At 38.7% G+C, this 24,776-nt stretch overlaps 4 protein-coding genes and 1 pseudogene across 4 annotated transcripts; 2 read left to right on the top strand and 3 right to left on the bottom strand.

Moving 5' to 3' along the window:
• Positions 1-10,312: 10,312 nt before the first annotated feature.
• Positions 10,313-11,718, bottom strand: LOC126784229 (protein ECERIFERUM 26-like; annotated as a pseudogene).
• A 3,255-nt stretch (positions 11,719-14,973) lies between these two features.
• On the top strand, positions 14,974-16,721 carry LOC126783027 (V-type proton ATPase subunit c''2). Its single transcript, XM_050508408.1, has 4 exons — positions 14,974-15,201; positions 15,290-15,367; positions 15,998-16,168; positions 16,271-16,721. Exons 1-4 carry the CDS (start codon positions 15,071-15,073, stop codon positions 16,434-16,436), a joined length of 546 nt encoding a protein of 181 aa, XP_050364365.1. The 5' UTR covers positions 14,974-15,070; the 3' UTR covers positions 16,437-16,721.
• Positions 16,722-16,819: 98 nt separating this feature from the next.
• Positions 16,820-18,516, bottom strand: LOC126783026 (uncharacterized). Its single transcript, XM_050508407.1, has 3 exons — positions 18,200-18,516; positions 17,815-18,119; positions 16,820-17,715 (listed from the first exon to the last, which is right to left on the bottom strand). The coding sequence occupies exons 1-3, from the start codon at positions 18,443-18,445 to the stop codon at positions 17,004-17,006; spliced, it is 1,263 nt and encodes a 420-aa protein (XP_050364364.1). The 5' UTR covers positions 18,446-18,516; the 3' UTR covers positions 16,820-17,003.
• Positions 18,517-20,727: 2,211 nt separating this feature from the next.
• On the top strand, positions 20,728-22,871 carry LOC126783028 (uncharacterized). Its single transcript, XM_050508409.1, has 3 exons — positions 20,728-20,928; positions 22,029-22,151; positions 22,386-22,871. The coding sequence occupies exons 1-3, from the start codon at positions 20,772-20,774 to the stop codon at positions 22,601-22,603; spliced, it is 498 nt and encodes a 165-aa protein (XP_050364366.1). The 5' UTR covers positions 20,728-20,771; the 3' UTR covers positions 22,604-22,871.
• A 195-nt stretch (positions 22,872-23,066) lies between these two features.
• Positions 23,067-24,728, bottom strand: LOC126784579 (uncharacterized). The gene is made up of 7 exons (XM_050510047.1): positions 24,571-24,728; positions 24,446-24,488; positions 24,264-24,356; positions 24,097-24,159; positions 23,894-23,989; positions 23,662-23,739; positions 23,067-23,408 (listed from the first exon to the last, which is right to left on the bottom strand). Exons 1-7 carry the CDS (start codon positions 24,687-24,689, stop codon positions 23,322-23,324), a joined length of 579 nt encoding a protein of 192 aa, XP_050366004.1. The 5' UTR covers positions 24,690-24,728; the 3' UTR covers positions 23,067-23,321.
• Between the last annotated feature and the right edge of the window lie 48 nt (positions 24,729-24,776).

The raw sequence follows: 24,776 nt of genomic DNA, 5'->3' as shown, positions 1-24,776 counted from the left end.
TTAGTGCCCACATGCCTAAATACCTTTGGGGTGATGCTGTCATTACTTCCGCCCACCTTATTAATCGTCTTCCATCTCGTGTTCTTCAAGGGAAAGTTTCATATGAGGTGCTTGCATCTCATGTCAAATTACCCTATTTTCATAATCTTCCTGCCCGTGTTTTCGGTTGTGTTGCTTTTGTTCATCTTCCACAACATCAGCGTTCTAAGTTAGATGCCCGGGCAGTTAAATGTGTGTTTGTTGGGTACGGCAGCCATCAGAAAGGGTACCGGTGCTACCATCCCCCTACTCAGAAGTACTATGTCACTATGGATGTTACCTTTTTTGAGGATATGAGTTATTTTTCCTCTTCTGATACTGCTCTTCAGGGGGAGAATTCCTATTTTGAAGAGCTGTATCATGGAGAGGGGGAGACAAGTGAGCCAGTCGATATGGTAACAAGATCTGTTAAGATTACCAAAGTGTCAGCCACACAGGCACCACCGGAGGTCGTCACTCAAGAGATTCAGGCACCGGAAGCTGACAACACAACTGCCCCTCATGTATCTCGTACTACTGTTTATACCCCTGATCAATGCTCTCCTGGTACAGAAGATCACTCATCTGAGGTTAGTCATTCTATTCAGGCTAATAGTAGACAATATGTTTTGCCAAATAGGTCTACTCGAGGTCAACCAACAAAAAAATAGGAACCTACCATTCAGACTAAAGCCAAGTATCCGGTGGCCAATTTTATATCTACCAAAAGATTATCTAAGTCATATGAGTCATTTGTGAATCAAATATCTACTGTATCAGTACCTAACAAAGTGCATGATGCATTGGGCGATCCAAAATGGAGGAAAGCAATGGAGGAAGAGATGGAAGCATTACAAAAGAACAATACTTGGGAGCTTGTACCTCCACCATATAACAAGAAGACTGTAGGATGTCGATGGGTGTTTACAGTGAAGCATAATCCAGATGGGTCAATAAGCCGGTATAAAGCACGCCTAGTAGCAAAGAGGTTCACCCAGACATATGGCATAGATTATGATGAGACATTTGCACCTGTTGCAAAGATAAACACTATCCGGGTATTGCTCTCTATCGCTGCTAACTTGAACTGGCCACTTAGGCAGTTTGATGTTAAGAATGCATTCCTTCATGGAGAATTAACAGAGGAAGTATACATGGATCTTCCGCCTGGATATGTGGCCACTTCTCCAAGTAACTCCGTATGCAGATTGAGAAAGTCTTTGTATGGTCTTAAACAGTCACCTCGTGCTTGGTTTGGAAGATTCTCACAATTCATGAGGAAAATTGGATAATGCAGAGTAATTCAGACCACACATTATTTCTCAAACACCAACAAGGGAATGTAACAACCCTAATCATATATGTTGACGATATGGTAGTTACTGGTAATGATACTATTGAGGTGGATAGATTACAAAAGCAGCTAGCCACAGAGTTTGAGATGAATGACCTAGGTACACTCAAGTACTTCTTGGGTATTGAGGTAGCCCGGAGAAGTGATGGTATCTATCTGTGTCAGAGGAAGTACATCCTTGATCTACTAACGGAGACAGGGATGTTAGATTGCACTCCAATTGATACTCCTATTGAGCAGAACCATCGGTTAGCAGAGTATCCAGATCAAGTGCCCACTGACAAAGCTCGATATCAGAGGCTAGTTGGACGCCTGATTTATTTGTCACATACCAGGCCAGATGTTGCGTATGCAGTAAGTGTAGTGAGTCAGTTCATGCATAATCCGAGTGTGGATCATATGGATGCTGTTGTGAGGATTTTGAGATACTTGAAGTCAGCTCCAGGGAGAGGAGTACTGTTTTCTAATCACAACAATATCTTTGAGATTTGTGGCTTCACAGATGCAGACTGGGCTGGAAATGTTACCGATCGGAGGTCCACATCAGGGTACTATACCTTTGTTGGAGGCAATCTTGTTACGTGGATGAGTAAGAAACAAAATGTGGTAGCTCGATCTAGTGCTGAAGTAGAATACAGAGGTATGGCTCAGGGAGTGTGCGAATTATTATGGCTTAGAAATCTACTAGAAGACTTGGGTATTAAGCCTAAATGTGCTATGTAGCTGTATTATGACAATAAGGCAGCTATTGATATTTCGCATAATCCTGTGCAACATGATCGTACAAAACATGTGGAGGTTGATCGTCATTTTATAAAGGAAAAGCTAGACGCAAAGATCATTAGTTTTCTTTTTGTTTCCACAGAAGAGCAACTTGCCGATATGCTTACAAAAGGAGTGTCAAAAAGGGTTTTTTATGATTCACTTAGCAAGTTGGGCATGGTTGATATGTATGCACCAACTTGAGGGGGAGTGTTGGCATGAATTGTGGCGTGAAACACGGTCCGTGATTCACGGAGTGAATCCCGGATAGATAGATTCGTAGATTAGTATATATATAGATTGATATGTGTATGAAGAAAAATCAAGTAATATAACCCATCAATTCCAGTGTAATTAGATATGTTATCACATTAGAATGGGCAAAGTGAAGCAAATGACTTAATTGCACTAAGATAAAAACAAAAAATCAAGACATAACATAATTGTGAAGATGGTGAGAGGGTTTAGGGCTTAATTGCACTAAACCATAAACCCTTATCCTCTCTATGTAGCTACGCCAATGCGCGGATGCATTGCATTTGACATATATATGTCACATCAATTTGAGTTTGCCGATCAGCAGTAATAGGTCGCACGGTTAATTGTTAGAATACAGGTACGTACGTAGCTAGCGAGGAATCAGTGGGAGAGTTACAAATTGCTTGAGTGGACGTACTGTTGTCTGATGGGCGTGATCGCAAATTTTACAAGTATATAGATCAGATTGCTTAATCCTGTCTTAATTGCATAGTAAGATAATAACCTAACTCCATATACGTACGTACTATACTACTATATTTAATGCTTTGGGACATATATACCTCTTCGTATCAATCAATTTCAAATAAATAGCTGCAATTTGCATAAAATAAACAGATCTGTTGGTAAATGACTAGCAAACTTCGATACTTACAAGCGTGTTTCATGTTCCTAATCAACTGTACTATTGTAAAATCATTTCGACACAACTTGTTTAATTTCCTAAGCAGAGCCTGGAGTTGCAAAGTATTTATATATGAAGAAATAATCCTTTGGACCCTTCTTCCTCCGATTTCTTGTCGTAAAGTAAACCAGAATCTTTCCCTCATTAACAAAATTGGTTGCTTTACAAGTAACGACGTTGTGCTGTTATGATGTAAATGTCTTGGTTAATCAGTTGCTAGCTTATTGTATTGTTTATACTTTAGGGTTTGGTTTGGCTCGCTCGATCGTTAGGTAATTTGTATATATCTTTTTAAGGAATAAGTACGCACTATTTGTCGGATAACGTGAGTGCTGGGCCAGTTAGAGGTTAGTTTGGCACCCGCAGTACGTGAAACTTGTTTTAAATTCCATTTTCAGCGATGCTGTTACTAAGTGCTAACTGCCATTTTATATGAGATAATCACTAATCAGTTTATGTTTAGTGTTGGCCGCAGAAATAGACTGATCAACATCTAAATGATGTTGTGCGTCAAGACAGATTAGCCAAACATTATAATTAAGCGTTGACATATAAAGTTAATTTATTGAAAGAGATAATTAACTACCGCATTTATTATCCTCCAACACATTTCATTTTCAGCTCATTTATTTTGTAGGCAAGATAAATTTTGGGTTCGGGGCCGGATGGATCTCTAGCTAGATTGCTGTTATTTATATTCTTCACTTTGACTGCTACAGAGTTTAGGGCACTGTTGATTTCATTTCTTCTTTGGGTAATTAGGTTGTTCATTTCTTAGTTTCTTTTACTTTGTTGAGTAAGCTAAGCCTCTCACTATTTTGTGAACGTCATGTATATGCATGTGAGATGTATAACTTTAATATAATGCATTATATGAAAATTATGTTGATTTTACTTTGAAACGTACAGGTTCTTCTTCTCGTGTCGATCAATACTAATTTCAGGTCAGGGATTATATAGCCAGGCTACGCGTAGCACAACCGGCCGGCAACCTGCTTCTAGAACTTGTCCACCTCTACATTAATAGTAATTAGAACAGGAATTGATTAAGCTAGCTCCTAAAATTAAGAGGGAAGAAGGCATATTCAAACTTATTCCAAAAAGTAGATGCTCTCCATCAACTACCGCAAATACAGCAATCTCTCAACTTACCAACATTAAGCTTATACTAATCCATTTCGCTTTCATTCACCAGTTGATTTAATTAGCTCTAGTTGTTTATGCGTACGTAGAGAGAGACCGGCCGGAGTGGCAGAGTCTATAGATCACATCTCCTGATCTAAAGAAGATGTTTAGACGTACTTTCGGATCGATCTTCAGTACGAAACTCAATGCATTTGAGTTTTTGACCTCCAATTTAATCGAGTTAGTACTTCAATTCATTGATTTACAAATACGTACAGATTCATGTATCCATTGATCATCTGGATAGTTAAGTATGTAACCTAAGTGTATAAGTGAATTCTACATGTTTTAAAGACTTAACTTGAAAGTTGAAAATAAAGGAGAGTATTGAGTACGTAATACGAACCCGTGTTAGAACGAGACTGAACGACCCATCGGACCTCCTATATCGCTTTGACAATATACATTGCATGTGGGCTTCTATGGTTGAAATTTGTATATACGTGAGAGCTACTTCTGCTAATTATAGAGACTAGAGAGGGTGAGCAATCGAGGAGACATATATGTACGTGACTCTAGCTGCTGCTATCACTATTGTTGGTTTGCAATTTAATTGATGGAAGCTTCGGAAAAGCGGATTTCCGTGTCTACTGGAAACTGCATGGTTAGGCCGGGGCCGGCATCAGGCTGCTTTGACCTTAATTCATTTCTCAGCCAGGTTCCCGTAGAAATGTATATTACCTTAATGAATTTATACACAGAATTGTCTTATATATAATCTAACAAGAGTACAATTTAACCACAAATTACTCCTTGATTTTCTCCTTGAATCACGTTAACACTCATTCTCAAGTTGGCGCATACACATCAATCATGTCTAACTTGTTAAGTGAGTCATAAAAAACATTCTTAGACACTCTTTTTGTGAGCATATCGGCAAGTTGCTATTCTGTATGAATAAAAAGAAAACTAATGATCTTCGCATCTAGCTTTTCCTTTATAAAGTGACGATCAACCTCCACATGTTTTTTACGATCATGTTGCACAAGATTCTGTGAAATATCAATAGATGCATTGTTGTCACAGTACAGCTACATAACACATTTAGGCTTAATACTCAAATCTTGTAGCAAATTTCTAAGCCATAACAATTTGCACACTCCATGAGCCATACCTCGTTATTCTGCTTCAGTACTAGATCGAGCTATCACTTTTTGTTTCTTACTCTTCCATGTAACAAGATTACTCCCAACAAAGGTAAAGTACCCTGATGTGGATCTCCGATCTGTAATATTTTCAGCCCAGTCTGCATCTGTGAAACCATAAACCTCAAGGATATTATTGTGATTAGAGAACATTACTCCTCTCCCTGGAGCTGACTTCAAGTACCTTAAAATCCTTACAACAGCATCCATGTGGTCCACACTGAGATTATGCATGAACTGACTCACTACACTTACTGCATACGCAACATCTGGTCTAGTATGTGATAAATAAATCAGGCGTTCAACTAGCTTCTGATAACGAGGTTTTTCAGTATGCACTTGATCTGGATATTCTGCTAACCGATGGTTCTGCTTAATAAGAGTATCAATGTGAGTGCAATCCAACATACATGTCTCTGTTAGTAGATCAAAGATGTACTTTCTCTGACACAGATAGACATCATCACTTCCCCGGGCTACCTCAATGCCCAAGAAGTATTTGAGTGTACCTAGGTCCTTCATCTCAAACTCTGTGACTAGCTGTTTCTGTAATCTATCCACCTCAACAATATCATTCTCAGTAACTACCATATCATCAACATATATAATTAGAGATGTTACATTCCCTTGTTGATGTCTGAGAAATAATGTGTAGTCTAAATTACTCTGTATGTATCCAATTTTCCTCATGAATTGTGAGAATCTTTCAAACCAAGCACGAGGTGACTCTTTAAGACCATACAAAGACTTTCTCAATCTGCATACAAAGTTACTTGGAGAAGCGGCCACATATCCAGGCAGAAGATCCATGTACACTTCCTCTATAAGTTCTCCTCGGAGGAATGCATTCTTAACATCAAACTATCTAAGTGGTCAGTTTAAGCTAGCAGCACAAGAAAGCAATACCCGAATAATGTTTATTTTTGCAACATGTGCAAATGTCTCATCATAGTCTATGCCATATGTCTGGGTGAACCTCTTTGCTACTAGGCGTGCTTTATACCGACTCACTGACCCATCTGGATTATGCTTCACTGTAAACACCCAACGACATCCCACAGTCTTCTTGCCATATGGTGGAGATACAAGCTCCCAATTATTGTTCTTTTGTAATGCTTCAATCTCTTCCTCCATTGCTTTTCTCCATTTTGGATCTCCCAATGCATCATGCACTTTGTTAGATACTGATACAGTAGATATTTGATTCACAAATGATTCATATGACTTAGACAATCGTTTGGTAGACATAAAATTTGTCACATGATACTTAGTTTTAGCCTGAATGGTAGGTTCATATTTTTTTTGTTGGCTGACCCCGAGTAGACCTATTTGGCAAGACATATTGTCTACTATTATACTCACTAGTATTAGCCCCAATAAAATGACTAACCTCAGATGAGTGATTTTCCGTACCAAGAGAGCATTGGTTAGGTGTAGAAACAGTAGTACGAGAGACATGAGGGGCAGTTGTGTTGTCATCTTCTGGTACTTGAATCTCTGGAGTGACTACACCGGAATCATCTGGTGGTGCCTGTGTAGCTGACATATTGGTAATCTCAATTGAACCTGTCACCATATCTACTGACTTACTTGTCTCACCCTCTCCATGATACAACTCTTCAAAATATGAATTCTCCCCTGAAAGCAGTATCAGAAGACGGAAAATAGCTCATGTCCTCAACGAAAGTAACATCCATAGTGACATAGTACGTTCTGGTAGGTGTACGATAGCACTGGTACCCTTTCTGATGTCCTCCATACCCAACAAACACACATTTAACTACCTAGACATCCAACTTAGACCTCTGGTATTTTAGAAGATGGACAAAAGTAACACAACCGAAAACACGGGCAAGAAGATTATGAAAAGAGGGTAATGAGACATGAGATGCAAGCACCTCATATGGAACATTTCCCTGAAGGACACGAGAGGGAAGACGATTACTGAGGTGGGCGGAACTTATGATAGCGTCACCCCAAAGGTACTTAGGGATATTGGTACTAAAAAGGATACACCGAGCCATATCAAGTAAATGACGATTTTTCCTTATAGATGCTTCATTTTGCTCAGGTGTGTAAGGACATGTTATTTGATGAACAATTCCGTGTGTGTTAAAGAACTCTTGAAAGACATGATTCACATATCCCCCCCCCCCCAATTATCAGAATGAAGAACTTTAATTGTGACATTATATTGTGTTTGGACAGTGGTATAGAAGGCTTGAAAAGCCGGAAAAACCTCATCTTTAGTTTTGAGAAGAACAATCTATGAAAGACGGGTGCAATCATCAATAAATGACACATAATACTGCATCCCTGACATAATAGACTCTTTGGAGATCCCCAAACATCAGAATGAATTAATTCAAAAGGAAGAATACGTTAATTAGAAGTACTAGGGGAATAAGTAGATCGATGACTATTACCGAAAACACATGTTTCACAACGTATAAGTGACTCATTCACACTAATAAACAAAGTAGACATAGATTTTTTTCATAATACTAAAAGATAAATGCCTAAGCGACGATGTCATAACCAAACTTCACTTAGCTTGTCAGAAGTGGAGATTAAAGCGGTCCAAGACTGTCCCCCTGGTTTCTCCCCGCATATGTCTGATCCAGATGAAATAACCGGCCCCTCAGATAAGGTCCTGAAATATCATATACATAGGAAAAATGTCACAGAGCATTTAGCGTCAGTGTTCAATTGGGGGACAAATATCAAATAATGAGATAAAACAGGTACATATAGCACATTGTGAAGCTCTATTGTGGGAGTAACACGAACTGACCCTTTTCCTAATACGGGGAAGACCTCACCATTAGTATTAGTAACCTATGGTACTGGTGGAGGAGACAATATGGTAAAATAAGATTTGTCATAAGTCATATGATCAGACGCACCAGAATTAATATTCCATGTATCAAAACCAACAAAGTTAGAAATATTTAAAGTCATACAAATTTTGCTACGACCAACTATGGATGCGGTAGGTATTGTTCCTTCTGTTGTATGATGATCATGTCCAACCAAACCATAAATATCTAGTTCCTAGACGAATTGAATAGCTGCTTTCGCCTTGGGATGATAATTAGGCCTTTTAGGCCGAAAGTATGGATACAACTTCCAACAGGTCGCAAGAGCATGGTTAGTATCATGACAATAAGAGTAAAGAGGGCATGGCTGATTCTCGAAGCCTGGCGGTGGTTTTTGCTGATGGAGTGGAGCTGAAGTGGCCTGCTGAAGAGGTGGTGCTAAAGATCTAGCACGAACAGTAAGACTGAAACTTCAACTTGTGTCTGATGAAGACTCTCCTGTTGAGATTCATCCTTACGGATATATGTGAAAGCTGTAATTAGGGTAGGGGGTTCGGTCTTTCTGAGCAGTTCCCATTTTGCACTGTTATGTTTCTCATCAAGATCTTTTAGGAAATGGTGAACTCGCTCAAGCTCCTTCTCGTGTTGGTACCAAACAATATCCTCATGATTCTTGATCATACAAGGACGTTTCACATCAATCACAGCCCAAATATTTTTTAATTTGGTGAAATATTGCGCCCCCGGTTGCCCATCATGTTGCATCGCCAAAGCTGTGCACATTAACTCATGAACCTGTACGAAATCAGAGTCATTAGTATATAAGCCTTCCGGTGTCTGCCATATTGCCTGCGCATTTTCACATGCCTCCACCAGATCAACTATCTCTTCACTCGCCGGCACTCGTCGAGGAGGAGTTTATCGGAGAGGAGTAGTCCCTCTCAATACCGGCCTTCAGAACAAGGACGAGGAGGAGAAGCTCGTCGTGGAGTCGCTACGCCGCCGAGAGGACCCCGCACCGTGGAAGAAGACCCGGGTATGAGGCGGTTCCGGATTCACAGCTAGCTCGTCGGCCGGGCTCGCACCAAATGTTGGATGGGTCGGACCTCGTCGGCCGAGCACGCATAGTTCCAAAGAAAAACAAAAAAAACAGAGCACGGAAAATTTGCTCTGATACCAAGTAGAAATGTATATTACCTTAATGAATCTATACACAAAATTTGCCTACATATAATCTAACAAGAGTACAATTTAACCACAAATTACTCATTGATTTCCTCCTTAAATCACGCCCGATTCACGCTAACAGTTTCACTGTTGCATGATCTTGATTCTACGACTCGGAACTTTCTCTTACCAAAGCTGAGAAGCATGCTCCGGTTGATCTACGTTCTCCTCTTTTTAGTTCTCTTGGTCTTTTGAGAAGAACGCCTACATATTAGTGGGGAAGTATAAAGTTTGGCCACCTTCCTCCATTCTTTTCCTTCGGGCGGTGGATTCCCGGTTGTGATTACGCCCTTTTTCTACGGGATCGTTTGATATATCGATCGTTAACTTATTAATTTTTCAAGAAAGGATTGGGTGAGGAGACAACCATTTTTGGAAGTATGGAAGAAAACAATGGGCATCTTTAGACTTCTCCGTCATTTCTCGCTAACATTTACACACTTTAATTATTATTGGTAGAGGAACTTTCATACAATAATGCATCGTATCTTATCAGAGTTGGAACATGTTTGATGGTGATGATCGAGATATGTCAATAATCATGTATGGGGTACTTGATAGTATGGCTTCATTGGCTCGTCAGTCATCACAATTATGATGATGGTGATCGAAGACTGAAGAGCACCCTATATGGCTATAGATACAGAGTACAAAACTACAAGCCTAAATTCAAAAGCATCTTGGTCCACAAAATAAATAAGTGATCAATTGGATTGTGACAACCATCTTGTTTCGTTTAAAATTAGTAGATATTCACGAGTGTATCATCCCTACAATTACAACATACACAAGTACATAAGTAACTTGTTCTGATATGATTTTGAAGATTGAAGTTTTTCTTTGGCAAACACTGGGTTGGTTATTCACGTCTCGGAGAAAGGCGTCGTATAAGATCATCTTCGCATAACTTAACCATCTCATCATGCAAAAGTGTAACCATTACCAACCTACTCAATCCGTCGTCTCCTGTCTTTCCCGGAAATATTAGAACCTGGCCTAACCCCAGCACTGGTTCCATGTAATATGACACACGAACGGGTGCAATCCCATCTTTGAAAACCGTTGAAAACGGGTCTACGGCCTCTAAGCTAGCACAAATGAGATCAGAATTGCTCATCAACGAAGGACATTGATCATTGGTATGTTCTAGCCACTCGATCAAATCCATGATGCCCTCATTGTCCATTTTTGCTACCACATCACCTATAAAACTCGCAGCTTGTGACAAACTGTTTTCTTGAAAATCCTCTTGGTGCACCTTGTTATAAACCATGCAATTTCCAAAGAATCCTCTATCCAAACCTAAAACCCTTCTCATGTCCATGCTTATAGACATTTCGATAAGCCCATTACCCATTCCTTTCACCTTGCTAATGCAGACCCAAAAGAGCCCAGCAAGTGCCTCGAAGGGTGATGGGTCGGATCTGTTGGTTGCACCAATGGGCTGGGCCATGGCAATACATGCCCGAACCATGGTCTCCGAGAAGGCAAAGGCAACAGTTGTGTTCTTCATATTCTTGTCTGCTGGAAGCTGCATAGACTTCTTGATGGAGTCTATATAGTGGTTGATCAAGGAGGTATATGGTCTGTGATCAGGTCTTCTGTTTCCGGTCCGCCGCGGCGGCAGTGCGTAGAAATACGGAGGCTGCAACATTTTTCCGGGGAAGCTCGTATCGGCCCACGCCTTAAGGAACATGGTTGCAGAAGTGGGATCTGCCAGCATATGAGTGCAGCTCAGCCCAATTGCTAAACCACCATCCTCAAATTCAGTAAGCTGAAAAAGAAGCATGACGATTAATTTGATGTTGGACTATATCTCTAATATTATTAGTCGATACAATAGTGATACCTGTACATAAAATGTAGACCAATATAAGGGATGGTAATCCATTTCCTCCCAATAGACCAGCTTAAACTCCTTCTCCCTATCCACACTTCTTAGCCAATCCTCCAAACTCCCTTTAGCTCTAGCTTCCACCATTCTCACTCCAGCGTCATTGAACTTCACCGTCCACTGCTCCCTCTCATTTCTCTCCAGTCGGCCTGTCATTATCGGAAAACCTATAAGCGCTTCCGAGATGGAGTCTCTACGCCTCCTTGTGACTTCACCAGGCTCTGTCAACCCATTGACGGGTAATACAACACCATTCTTAGGTGTTTCTTCTCCATTATTCGGTCAAAAACTGATAAAGGGTAGCATTTTCCGATCTGGACGGGCCTCGCGCTCACAACCGTTCGTGTGCAAATGATTCTCACTTCGGCCATTAGTATGACGATATATAGATATATTGAATAGCTAATTGGCTTGGGGATATATAGGTTTGTTCAGCAAGTGTGTACTGTAGCAGATGAAAGCCGATGGATCCAAGTTTAGTATAGACCATTACAACTAACTCTTAGTTCCCAACTGAACTATCATGATCACACAAACATCATGCACCAATTTTCTTCTCGTCATCTATCATATTGTTACATTACGTGTTTGATCTCATCTTTATTGGTAATCAACTCAAGTATCAGGAAGCAGGAAGCTCATATATTATGCAAAGGAACCGAACAAAATAGGTCTTCACATTACAAAGGAGATCGATTGTGCTAAATCCTCGCGTTGTACCACAACTTTCATCAACTTGTTTCATGTATATACTCATTTATGTTATGTTGAGAGTTTTTATATGGATTGTGACACAATGCACGTCTTGTAGACAAGTTGTTTAAAGGCAAAATGCTTCAAACAATGTCTCATCTTTCGGTCATTCTAACTTTTAGTATCTCAAGTTTCAGAAATATCCAAACAGTGTCTCACGTTTTTTTACTTACTTAATTTTGGTACCTGAGATTGCCATGGGACAAATTTTATGCCTTCATCTTCATCCTTTCATGGTTTGATCTCTTTTTTTTTCTTCTTCTTCTTTTTTGAAAAGGGGTTCCATAGTTGAATCCTGTTTCGTTGACAATGATGACTTGTAGAGGTATACCTTATTCCGTGTACAATGGTGACGAACGCATATGAAAAAAAAAATTAATTATTTCATGATTTAAAGTTTCAATCAATTAGCATCATTCATCGATCACCACTCTCCAATCAACTCCCAAGTCCCAATAATTTTTGACCCTTTGCATACAAGCAATGATATAAGTCCTCCCCCCCCCCATCATACTATTTATAGAGATGAACTCAAGCTCAGTTTGGAAAAAGATGTTGCGCCAGAGATCTCAGTTTCTTTGTTGTAAACTCAAAATCAAAGATCATGGAATTGATTTTAGGGTTTTACAATGGATATGGCAATTTAGGTACTAGTTGACAACTTAAGATATTGGACTTGTTCTTTCATGAGCGTACAAAGAGGCCTAAATTGCTACAACAAGATCTTGTTCAACCAGAAAAGAACAAGATGTAGTGAGAAAGATGCTTGAAAAATACGATTGAAAAAGAACAGAGAAAATAAATATAAGAATAAGAAAAAAAGGTATAGTAGTCATTTTACAATAAATTAGGCTAGTTAGTTGTTTTTTAACAGAGCCAGGTACCAAAATGAAGTCGTAAGATGGTCCGTTTTAAGACCATCAATAAAACCATGTAGAAGATAATATAGTCGATAGTAAGGGTTATCGTTATAGGCCGGGATTGAGAGTACTCATGCGAGATAGAGCGTTAGTAAAAAGATTATCTACAATATTTACATATTTACAAGGATTTATAAAAAGGTTTTGAGATATGATTTACGAAATAAAAGAATACAGAATAAAAAATAATTATACATATGTACACATGATCAACTTCTCTCACAATCAACGACAGAGTTCCATAACAGTTCTAACACATCAACGAAATATTTCAATCTAATAATATAATTTCAATGCAACTAGTTATCAAAAGCAAATTCCTAAGCACATTACAAGAAGTTGCTTATGTACTTAAAGGTTCTTCTTAATTATCCTAAGCTTTAGAGAAGTCTATCACTTAGGTTCTTCCATGCAAACATCATACTTAGACTAAAGAGCACCCATATAATGTCAACATGAATCATTAAGCTTAATAAGAACGGGATTTGAGCATGCAAGCATATTACAAGAAGTTGCTTATACACAAGCATGATACTCAATGAAAGTCTTTAGAAAACCAGCAAGCATGGAATTATATCATCAAACATCATTAATAACTCAAGATCTATAGGAAACGTTATGAAATTCAACCCATCTTTAGTCTAATCAAAAATCCAATACCAATCACAAAATTCATACAATGAATCTGAAATCCAATAACAAAAGTAGAAAAACAGAAAATAGAAGTCATGGATTACACTTTTTAATCAACAAGGAAGCTTGAAGACATCAAAGAGTAGCCCTGGGAAGAAGATGGTGATGCACGACAACCTTGGAGAAGTCCTAAAATTGCCTACACTAGAGGTTTTGCTCTTCGACTTGGGAGACTGAGAGAAGACATAGATTAGAGTTTTTATGATCTTGAATGTGGTAAGAAGTGATATCCAAATTCGTTGGTTTCGGCCCCCTAAGTATAAAGAGAGGTCAGGGTTTAAGATTAGATCACAACCCTTGAAATTAAATGACTTTCGATGGCCAAATCTGCTTTTGGTTTCTCCTAACATACTCCAAATCCACATCATCTTCATTTATGGCTAGGAGACCTCCCATAATCGTGCACAACATGTTTAGAAGTGAACGGGGTCGTAGTTACACAAACCCATATCAGCTTTCTCGGCTAGTCTGACCTATGGTTACTAAATTGAGAATAACTTCCTCCAGAAAAATGATATTGATGAGATTCCAACTGTTCTAGAAACTAGACTTATAGGGCTTTCCATCGATATATTATTCATAATTTTCCTCAGTGCATTTTGCCCGTTATGATCTGTCGAAGTTGAATGTTCTGCAGAGGCATAATTCTGATTTCAGATTGTATTGCTCCTTTTAGACTTTTAAACACATCTTCATCTTATTTTGCTCCAATGAACCTAAAAATAGTAAACTAAGTTAAAATGGACATTATTAAGAAAATAACTAAACTGGAGAGAAAACACATTATAAAACGTCGCATTATATGCTCCTATTATCGAGGTGGAAACATGAGACACTGTTTTAACATTTCTCAAACTTGAGATACTAGAAATTAGAAAGACTAAAATATGAGACACTATTTGTATCATTTTTCCTTGTTCAAATATAATAAGGGTTTAAACTTCTTTAAAATGTCATTAGTATATGAATATCAAAATATTTGCATAATTAACTTTTACGCACCATATTTTGACGACCAAATCTCAATCATTAATTAAAATAATGAAACCATCATTAAGGTTATAAAAATTTACAATAGCAATTTCCACTCGAGTATGTCAATTTTTAGAAACATTTTGCGATTTGTTTTAAATAAAAAATACAATACAAAATATTAGAAAAATCACAAAAAGAGAAGTGGCTCACGCGCGCAACCGAGGGACGTGATATCACAGCTTCATCCCCTTCACAGTTTGTCGCATAATACAATAGCTCCACGAATCAGATCAGAAACCTCTCTTTCCTCCTCCCCCACTCTCCTCTCTCCTCTCTCCCAATCAATCAAGAAGAAGAAGAAGAAGGGTTAGGGTTTGAGAACATGTCAGGTGCGGCAATAGCAGTGGGTTACTCAAGCTCTTGGGCCCGGGCCCTCGTCCAGATCTCTCCCTACACTTTCTCCGCCCTCGGCATCGCCATTGCTATCGGCGTCTCTGTCCTCGGCGCCGCCTGGTTTGCTCTCTCTGCTTTCTCTTCTAATTTCATCGAACAAGTTTTCGTCTTTCAATGAGTTTATGATTTTGATTGTTGGATGATTCAGGGGGATTTACATCACCGGCAGCAGTTTGATCGGCGCGGCAATCAAGGCTCCTCGCATCACTTCCAAGAATCTCATCAGGTGATTGATTGTTGTATCTGTTTGTAGTTGTTATGATTTTGGATTTGGAATTGTGCTTGTTATGAGTTTGCATCCCATAATTTTGGATTTGTCTTGATGATATTGTATATATGTTTGATTGAGTTTAGTAGTGGATATGATTAAGCTGGTTATTGATTCATGGAGAATGCGGCTTTCTATCGAAATTCGGATACGATGTTCAAGTTAGTTGTGTGTTGGTTTACACTTCATCTAATCTGTTAGACAGGAGAACCTAGTGTGAATTGGTTCTTCTTTTCTGCTACCATACCAGAAGGGGTATGGTAGAGGATCTATCTAACTCTAGTACGGGAATGTAGAGAATAAGCTGTGGTAGTTAGAAGGCTTTGAAAGTATAACGGTGCTAACTGACATTTAAGATGTCAAAATTAGGTTTTTGGTTATAGATAATGAGGACAGTTGATGCCTTTTCTGGTGTCACTTTTGATTATGCACCTCTTGCTCGACTGGATTTGCTCGTGAAACTTTAGACTACAACATCCGATTTATTTTTTCGCATTTTTTTATTCATATTTATGTAATGGAAAGAAAGTATGACCTCAAAATGCTGCATTTGGAACTAACTTGGAAGGGGTTCGTCTATTGTTCCAGTGTGATCTTTTGTGAAGCTGTTGCTATATATGGTGTCATTGTTGCAATTATTCTACAAACAAAGCTTGAGAGTGTTCCTGCTTCAAAGATACATGCTCCTGAATCTCTTAGAGCTGGATATGCAATTTTTGCCTCTGGGATCATTGTGGGCTTTGCAAACCTTGTCTGCGGGTCGGTACCTTCACCTTCCTTGTCACTTTTTTTAAAGGAGTTTTGTTGATTCACTAGATATTACGGTATGAATGACTTGACTGAATTATCTTTTGGTGATAGGTTGTGTGTAGGAATAATTGGAAGCAGCTGTGCATTGTCCGATGCCCAAAACTCTACACTTTTCGTGAAGATTCTTGTGATCGAGATCTTTGGCAGTGCCCTTGGATTATTTGGAGTAATTGTTGGAATCATAATGTCAGCTCAAGCAACTTGGCCTACAAAATGAAATTGATTTGTTGCTCTCTGAAACTTGGCAAGACATTAAGACAGCATTATGCGACACATGAATCCGTATTCTGCTGGTTGTTTCAATAGTGGTAGGAATGTTAAAACTGCTGTGGAAATATTAATTTTTTTCCCTTCTGTATCAATCTTAGGCTGTATGTAATCGAATGGTAACGAATTGTTGGAGAGCCGGTTCTATCTTGTATGAGAATGAGAAATGATTACCTCATTCTTTGTCGCAGACAATATTTAGTGTTTCAATGAATAACATGATTTTTTTGGAGCCCCCTTCCTCAACTTTAAGCTGCAGTTCATCAATGAATGTTAAATAATCCGTATGCAGTTTATTTATATCATTATTAATCATCATTTGCAGAAGTGCCGTATCAGATAAAACTGATTCTTTTCCGGCAAACTAGTTGCACAACATAAGACACGGTAAAACTGATACAATGCTCATATGAGATCATGTCTTATTGGCTGCATGAAATCATTTTGAATACAAAACGAGAGAACACCAGGAGCATATAGCAACCCTTGGGGCGATCCCCTGATCGACCTACTCAAATCACAATAGTATAGAAGGAACATCAGAGAAGAAAGGCATTAGCCTCTGTTGAAGCTCTTGGCACTCCTCTGGAGTAGCTGTCTTGGGGTCAAAAATCTGCCGATCAGGAAGAGCTAGACCTTGTTTAATACGCCCCATCCTCCTTGCATGAAGGGCTTGCTTCGATACTACTGGTAACCGAATGGACTGATATTCTTCAAGAGCTGATTGCAAGTTTTCTGCACCCCACTTCTTCAGGCACTGGCCTAACACTGCAGCATCTAAGACAGACATATTTGTGCTTCTTAAAGCATGAGGAGTTGTAGGGTGAGCTGCATCTCCAACCAATACCACATTGTCCCAGTAAATCTGCTCCGAGGGTTCACTGTCATATATGGCATTTATGAAAGGGTGATTTGTTTCTTTGATGAGTCTAACGAACTCAGGAAGCCACATCTTCTCTGCTTCCCTGTGCAATGCCTGGATCATATTGCTGCTCGCCTTTGCAGTCATTGAATTACCCTGCAGATCAGGCTCTGGTTGATGGACATACCAAATCCAATTCAGCCTGTTGTTCAGAAGCTCATACAGCACATTGTGACTCCCAGAACCTAAACTGAAGTACAAGCATTTCCCAAGCTCAGGGTACGCCTTTCGAATCCCCATTATAGTTTCAGAATTCTCATTTCCAGAAAAATCAAGAACCCCTCTCCAAGCACAATATCCTGAATACCTACAAAACCATAATATCATAGTAACTCCTACAAACTTAGCATGTGCTTGACCAGCAATGCATATCAAGACATCAAGTTCTAACAACACTAACACACACCTCAACTTCTGATCAGGGACAAAACTTTGGCGGATTTTAGAGAGACACCCATCTGCTGCAACAAGCAAATCGCCGACGACTTCGATGATCTCATTACTTTGAAGGGCTAAAGCCTTCACTTGAACTGATCTCTTGTCACTAGAAATGGAGAAAGACTGGAACTGGTGACCCCAAAGAAACAAGTTAGGTGGCAAAGCATGGTACAAAAGAGCATGCAGGTCAGCCCAATATGCTGCTCTGCAGTTAAACTTCTCATCTCTAGTCAGTGTCCACCTAACCTTCTTCTCACCATCCACAGCATCATTCTACACAAACAAGAATCCATCAGATATAGTTATGAAATTACAAACTGAGCAGGATTGAATTGGGTGAGTTTAGTTTCTACCTGATCAATTGTGAGGGGTAGAGTAGTACTGTTGAGAAGCTCAGGGTCTTTGATCCATGACTGAATGAGTTGCAGGGAGAGAGGGTCAAGTCCTAGTCCTGCACCAGTTGGGCTCCCAGTCGGGACTTGATATGATTTCTCAAGCACCACAACATCCCACCCTGCTAATATGAGCGAGTGTGAGCATGATACGCCTGCAATGCTCCCTCCTACTATTACTGCCTTGGGCTTCTTTTCCGGAGTCATCTCTGTTCCTCAAGCAGACTAGAGATTCCTCTCAGTTTGTCTGTGTTAATGTTTGGCTTAAGCAACTAAAGGACAATGTGACCGGGGAAGATAAGAGGAAGATAATCAAGGGGACAAAGCCAAAGGATAATAACTTAAAGAAGATCACCACTAGGTACAAGAAAATCATATGTCATCACATTCAAGATTTATCATTTTCGAGTTAAAGATGTGAGGTGATCAGTGATGATCACCACTAGTTACAAGAAAATCATATGTCATCACCTTCAAGATTTATCATTTTTGAGTTAAAGATGTGAGGTGATCAGTGATGATCTAAACAAATTTTTGATACAAGGAGCTTGCAATTAGCTTGATTGCTAGAATAATCCTACAGTCTCCATGCAATAACCTTCTTTCTAATAAATTTGTTGGATATTGATTTCCATACTCCAATTTTCAACATACTTAATCAACTTGTGATTTGATTCGATTAACGTTAATTTAAGCAATTCTTGAATCAAACCAGAGTTATCCTTGATCAAATTCGGTTCACAATATTCATTCGGTTTGAACTTTGAACCAAAACATACTCAAGCTGCCAATTCCACCTCTTGCATAGTTTAATACGCAAATGCATGAGCAAAACATTCAATAGCATCACACTTCAAACACCATGACACCAAAACTAATGAAAAAAAAACCCGCTATGAAGTTTTTTTAGTGTGCTGAAGGCCTATAACTTCGACATAAAATATGATAACTTGTATGGTAGTGTTGTATTCCTGGCAATATCGACTGCTATCACAATTTTCCTCATGAGGAAGGTCTTAGAAAGTCAAAACCTTGATAAGTGTCAATGAAGACAGAAAGATTGTGTTGTCTTTCTGTCCCTTATTGATTTTGCTCATGTGCCAGGGTTTAAAAAGTCGAAACATTTGATCAATTGTCAATAGAGACAGAAAGATGACACCATCTTTATGTCCCCTAGTGATATTTCTCATATGCTGGACCTTAGAAAGTCAAAACCATTGATCAAAATCAATAAGTGACATAAACATGACGTTATTTATATGTCCCTTAGTGATTTTTCTCAAGTGTTGGGCCTTAGAAAGTCAAAACCATTGATCTTTCTATTTTTTGGGTAAGCGTAGAGAGGATCAACATCCTCCTACGAAAATTTATTGAAACGAAAAAGGATAGGAGGAATAAAGAATAACAAATATAATTATCTCTTAACCAACTAACGAAAACGAAAATTAGGAAATCATAATCGATCTCTATTACAATGACTCACCAGAAAATCTAGAACTGAATCCCACTAAGTAAAACTATCAGAAGAAGCACCGAAATTAGTAAGAGCATCAGCAGCTTGATTGCCCTCACGAAAAATATGGCTCGATTTAAAATAAATTTGGGAGATTCGATGCAAGCAATTAGACCACTCCACACGAAGACTCCAAAGAACTAGATGAGGAAACTGTAGATAAAGAAGAATAAGAGAAGAGTCCACCTCTAACCACAAAACCATTGATCAAAATCAATACTATCTTTATGTCCCCTAGTGATATTTCTGTCGTGTTGTGCCTTAGAAAGTCGAAACCATTGATCAATTGTCAATGGGGACAGAAAGATGACCCCGTCTTTATGTCTACTAAATATTTTTCTCATGTGCCAGACCTTAGAAAGTCGAAACAATTGATTAATTATCTATGGAGATAGAAAGATGACATCATATTTCTGTCTCCTAGTGATATTTCTCAAGTGTCGGCCCTTAGAAAGTCGAAACCATTGATCAATTATTAATGGGGATAGAAAAATAACATCGTCTTTCTTTCTCTATTAATTTTTCTCATGTTCCAGGCCTTAGAAAGTCGAACCTTGATCAATGACACTTGATGAAAGGCTTCAACTTTCTAAGGCTTGGGACATGAGAAATATCACTAGGGAACATAAACCATTTTTATGTCCCCATTGACTCTTTCATGAGTTTTATTGTGCATATGATAAATAAAGTGTCTTAAAATTTGATCACTTTATAAGTTGACTTCCTATTCCTGACATTAAGAAACGCTATTGTACTTGTTTTCATGTACTATGCTTTAGAGAGACTAAAACTTGAATAAGTGTTAATAACGACACGAAAAACACAACATGGACTGTTACTCCTTGTGAACTATGTTAATTGGGCCGGAGTCTCATATTTTGAGAGAATAGTCCAGAGATTCGGCCCGCAGCGACCCCCCCTAAAACCCGAAGATACAATTGCCCTGCAAAACCCTCGGCTCTTTCTCTCTCTCCGAAGAAGACGACGACGACGAGAAGAAGAAGAAAGAAGAAAGAAGAAATGGGGGCTGGGAAGCGTGAGATCCAAACCTCACTGGACGGACTGAGAGACAAGAATATGATGCAGCTGAAGAAGCTCAACACTGCTCTATTCCCCGTTCGCTACAACGACAAATACTACGCCGACGCCCTCGCCGCCGGCGACTTCTCTAAGCTCGGTCAGCCCTCACTTCTGGGTTCTGCTTATTTTTCATTGTTCTTTTTTCGGTTATGCTTGTTCTTTATTCCAACTGTAGCTTTTCCAATCCAATGCTTGTTCATCTTGTTTTTGTTGGAGACCAGTTCTTGTTCAATATCGTGGATTGTTACTTTTTCATTGCTTCTGGGGTTTTCTGATTACTGTTCAATATTTTTGGTGGTTTTTTGTTGTTTTTGTTTTTTAAAATTTTCATATCTTTATTGGCTTGTTTGGTTAAGTTTAATGGAAAATTGTGGTCTGTTTGCTGGACAAGAGTTTCATAGGAAATAGAAAATGTTGGTTTGCTATTATGTTGTACATGTTTTTGGAAGATGGAGGATATGCTCGCTGTTCTACTGCCCTGTGGTTTACTAACTCCTGATGATAAATGGAGGATGAATAGGTGTTTATGAAGGCTTGAATATATATATTGGTAGATCCGAACTAAGTTCTTGTTTCCTGCTGATTTACTCAAACAATGATGAGGAACTAAATAATTTTTAATTTATTATGAACGATCAGATGAGTAGTTGATTAAGTCATAAGGGATGTTTCTCTGAAACATCAAGTTGAAATGTTATCAACAGACATTGTGCATAGAATTCTAAATTATATTTTTAGGTAGTTGCTTAATATGTGCTTGATTTTAGGAAAGACTGCTGTTGTATTTCTTCTTACAATTGACTTGAGAAGAGTCATTATCTACACATGTCAGAACTCATGAATGAAGAAGTGGGTGGGGAAGGGGCTAGAGTGTTTCTAAGTTATCCTGTTGTGAGTTACGTGCTATATGTGGACTGTAACTTGTTTATATAAGGAGTCTAACGACCTAATACTGAGCTGTTCAGGTGAATTTTTTTATAGATATTTGATCAAGGTGCATGTATGACATGCTACCCTAGACTGATAAAGTAGACATTGCAGTTAATAACAAAATGTTTGTGTAGGTATGTTCTGTATTTATCATCATGGGGAGTTTCTATGTTGAGCTCTGTGATATATGATGAGATTTTCTCTTCATGGCACATTGGTAATTATTCTGGTTACTGATAGTTTTGTTGTTCCTCTTGTTTTTGACAGCATATTTCAGTGATATATGTGTTGGTGCAATTGCTTGCCGGCTTGAGAAGAAGGAAGGTGGTGTTGTCCGTGTTTACATCATGACATTGGGAGTTTTGGCACCTTATCGTGGGATAGGCATTGGTAAGCAAATTCAAGCTTTCTTATTGATGATGTTGGGAATACTCGTTACTTTGGTTGAGATTCATGGAGTGTTATTTGTTAAATAAGCCTTCTGGATACATTATGTGATGGGGTGGAGGTCCTTTTTCAGTGTCTAATTGATTTGATGTTGGGTTGTTTAGAAAATTCTGTGGTATCTTGGATTCAAGTATGGTCTGTGTAGGTTTTCTAAATATTAGCTCTGTATTTCTGCAGGTAAAAAGCTGCTGAACCACGTTTTTGAACTCTGCGCCAAGCAAAGCATTTCTGAAATTTACTTGCATGTACAGACTAACAATGATGATGCCATAAGTTTCTATAAGAAGTTTGGGTTTGAAATCACGGAAACTATCCAGAACTACTACACAAACATTACCCCTCCAGACTGCTTTGTGCTTACCAAGTACATTACCCAACCTCAGGCAAAGAAGTAATTGTCAAGCTGTCAAATGGGAAGTTTATACATCAATTTTTGATCTCTGTCGCTTCTCAATCATGCTTTATTAGCCTAGTTATATATATAAACTTGCTAAATCCTTTGGAGCGTTTTCATGTGAGGACTCATCTGCTATGTTTCTGCAGACATGGGTGCCTCTTTCCCCTTATTGTACTAAGACATGAACTTCATTTGAAAATTGTGTAATTTATTGGTACCAGGTAAAGGGGCTTCCATCTTTCAGTAAGGTATGGTATGCTTGTGTAGTTGTGTTGCAGCCGAAGTTTGTTTTAGTGGCAAAGTGTCATTGTCCGGAGTGATGCTTTTATTTTAAACAGGCAAATTTTGATTCACATTTTCATTCATGTGTATAAAATGTGAAGGTTGCAGGAGTCATCCAAAACAAAGCACTACTTGATACTTTCCAAATAACTTGTTAAAACCAGACAGAAGCAGAAATCTAATGGAACTGCTAGATGTACTAGCTGGTGTTGAGAGATATATATTTGTAATTCAGACAATTCCTGAAGATTAAAGAGCCGGCTATACAAGATTTTATTTACAAAGTCCGCCTACATGGGGCATTACAATAGCTTCACTTATTCCTTCATATACAGAACTCTTAAGGTCGACAGTAGGTGAACAAATGCCGCGTATCAGCAACAAAGACCACGGTTCAATCGTACAAATGATACAATTCCTGCTGTATTGAATCTTCAATAGGCTAAACCACCAGCAAAAGCATCTCCATCATGAAGTACACTCTCGGTTAACCAATAACCATCCCATGAGCCACCAATCCTCTGTCAAGAAGAAACTACAATTAAAAAAAAAAAATCCCACAAGACAACAATCCAGACATGGTTACACTAATCTCCAAATTTACAACATATAGATATGCTTTGGAATTCAAAGAACTTTTCAAAAGGTTTACCATTGTTGGTTTATTAGTTATCTACGATGACTAAAGAGTGCTGTAGCAGCTTATCAGCTCCACTGAGCATGCCTGCTATGAAACATTGGTAATGATGACACAGAAGTATTGGAAGCACCTACCTGAACCATTGTAAACTGAAATGTTTCTTCTTCCTCTGGTCGACTTCCTCGTATCCAAATTCGCTGCTTATATCGATTCTAGTACATGAACAATTAAACCATTAGAGCTGAGAAGAAACAGAAACGTAACTAACAGTGATCCCACAACAAGAAGTTTGTTCAAACTTGCAGCACATACATTTATGTTACTAGCATCATTAGAAAGTAGAAACTCAAAATAGGAACACTGTACCTCCTCTACAAATAAACTGCTCAATATCTCCCTCTCCTTGTGACCCAGTAATACCCGATAGGTCGAATGGTGAAAAATCCGCCTGAATCTTTCAAACTGCAGTAGCAATGAAGCAGCCAAAGCAATATAAAACCATCAACTACATATTGATCAGTAATAGTAAAACAATCACACAGTTGGAAAATTCAAAATAAAAAACCAACCTGCCCCAAATCAAAGAATGGCCCAAAATAGGTAGACCTCTCAAAAGGATCAAACCCAGCAAACTATCAATCAGGAAAGGAACTATATTACTCAATTACTGTGTGAAACACATAGCCAACCAGAATTTTTTTTTAAAAAAAATAAAGAAAAAAGATAGAGATGTTACCCTGTACATGACCTCAATGCCATAATCAGGGCGGGGTTGGTCATTGTACTTCAAGGCATCCAGCTGGTGCTGAACAGCTTCTTCTGCGCTAAACTAGAGCACAAGTCATCTTCAATATACAAGTGCTACAAAATATCAAATGATTTGACACTATTTTGAGGATTAATTAATAAAATCTTTACATTTAATCTCGGCCCAAAAGGTTTCTTCTTCCGAGATGCCAGCCTGCGATACAATAAAAACAAAGACCATCAAACCTTAAACAAAGCCCAGAAATCGCTTTGAGATATTAAGAGAGAGGGTTTACCAATCGGCAGAGAGGAAGTCAGGTACTTCAGCAGAAGCTCTGAATCGAGAGCTGAAAGATTTGGACTTGCCGAGCGGAAACAGGGAGTTCGGATATGACAGAGACGAGCTAAACGACATCGTTTCGAGGCTTCAGAGAATAATCAAAGCGCTCTCTCCTGAATAGTGGGAAAAAAACCAAGAGGGTGATTCGTGGTTTCTGAGGAT

Source organism: Argentina anserina, chromosome 2 (genome assembly GCF_933775445.1).
Source record: "Argentina anserina chromosome 2, drPotAnse1.1, whole genome shotgun sequence".
NCBI lineage: Eukaryota > Viridiplantae > Streptophyta > Magnoliopsida > Rosales > Rosaceae > Argentina > Argentina anserina.
Note: the sequence above shows the minus strand (reverse complement) of the source record. Positions and strands in the feature narration are given on the sequence as shown.

What these genes read in the sequence shown, in the direction of transcription:
- LOC126783027 (XM_050508408.1), top strand. Translation starts at nt 15,071, where the DNA reads ATGTCAGGTGCGGCAATAGCAGTGGGTTACTCAAGCTCTTGGGCCCGG. An exon ending in ACTTCCAAGAATCTCATCAG is followed by an intron (nt 15,368 to 15,997) that starts GTGATTGATTGT and finishes CTATTGTTCCAG; the next exon opens with TGTGATCTTTTGTGAAGCTG. An exon ending in TTTGCAAACCTTGTCTGCGG is followed by an intron (nt 16,169 to 16,270) that starts GTCGGTACCTTC and finishes TTTTGGTGATAG; the next exon opens with GTTGTGTGTAGGAATAATTG.
- LOC126783026 (XM_050508407.1), bottom strand. Translation starts at nt 18,445, where the DNA reads ATGACTCCGGAAAAGAAGCCCAAGGCAGTAATAGTAGGAGGGAGCATT. An exon ending in TACCCCTCACAATTGATCAG is followed by an intron (nt 18,120 to 18,199) that starts GTAGAAACTAAA and finishes TTGTTTGTGTAG; the next exon opens with AATGATGCTGTGGATGGTGA. An exon ending in GTCCCTGATCAGAAGTTGAG is followed by an intron (nt 17,716 to 17,814) that starts GTGTGTGTTAGT and finishes ATGGTTTTGTAG; the next exon opens with GTATTCAGGATATTGTGCTT.
- LOC126783028 (XM_050508409.1), top strand. Translation starts at nt 20,772, where the DNA reads ATGGGGGCTGGGAAGCGTGAGATCCAAACCTCACTGGACGGACTGAGA. An exon ending in CGGCGACTTCTCTAAGCTCG is followed by an intron (nt 20,929 to 22,028) that starts GTCAGCCCTCAC and finishes TGTTTTTGACAG; the next exon opens with CATATTTCAGTGATATATGT. An exon ending in TTATCGTGGGATAGGCATTG is followed by an intron (nt 22,152 to 22,385) that starts GTAAGCAAATTC and finishes GTATTTCTGCAG; the next exon opens with GTAAAAAGCTGCTGAACCAC.
- LOC126784579 (XM_050510047.1), bottom strand. Translation starts at nt 24,689, where the DNA reads ATGTCGTTTAGCTCGTCTCTGTCATATCCGAACTCCCTGTTTCCGCTC. An exon ending in GACTTCCTCTCTGCCGATTG is followed by an intron (nt 24,489 to 24,570) that starts GTAAACCCTCTC and finishes ATTGTATCGCAG; the next exon opens with GCTGGCATCTCGGAAGAAGA. An exon ending in CTTTTGGGCCGAGATTAAAT is followed by an intron (nt 24,357 to 24,445) that starts GTAAAGATTTTA and finishes CTTGTGCTCTAG; the next exon opens with TTTAGCGCAGAAGAAGCTGT.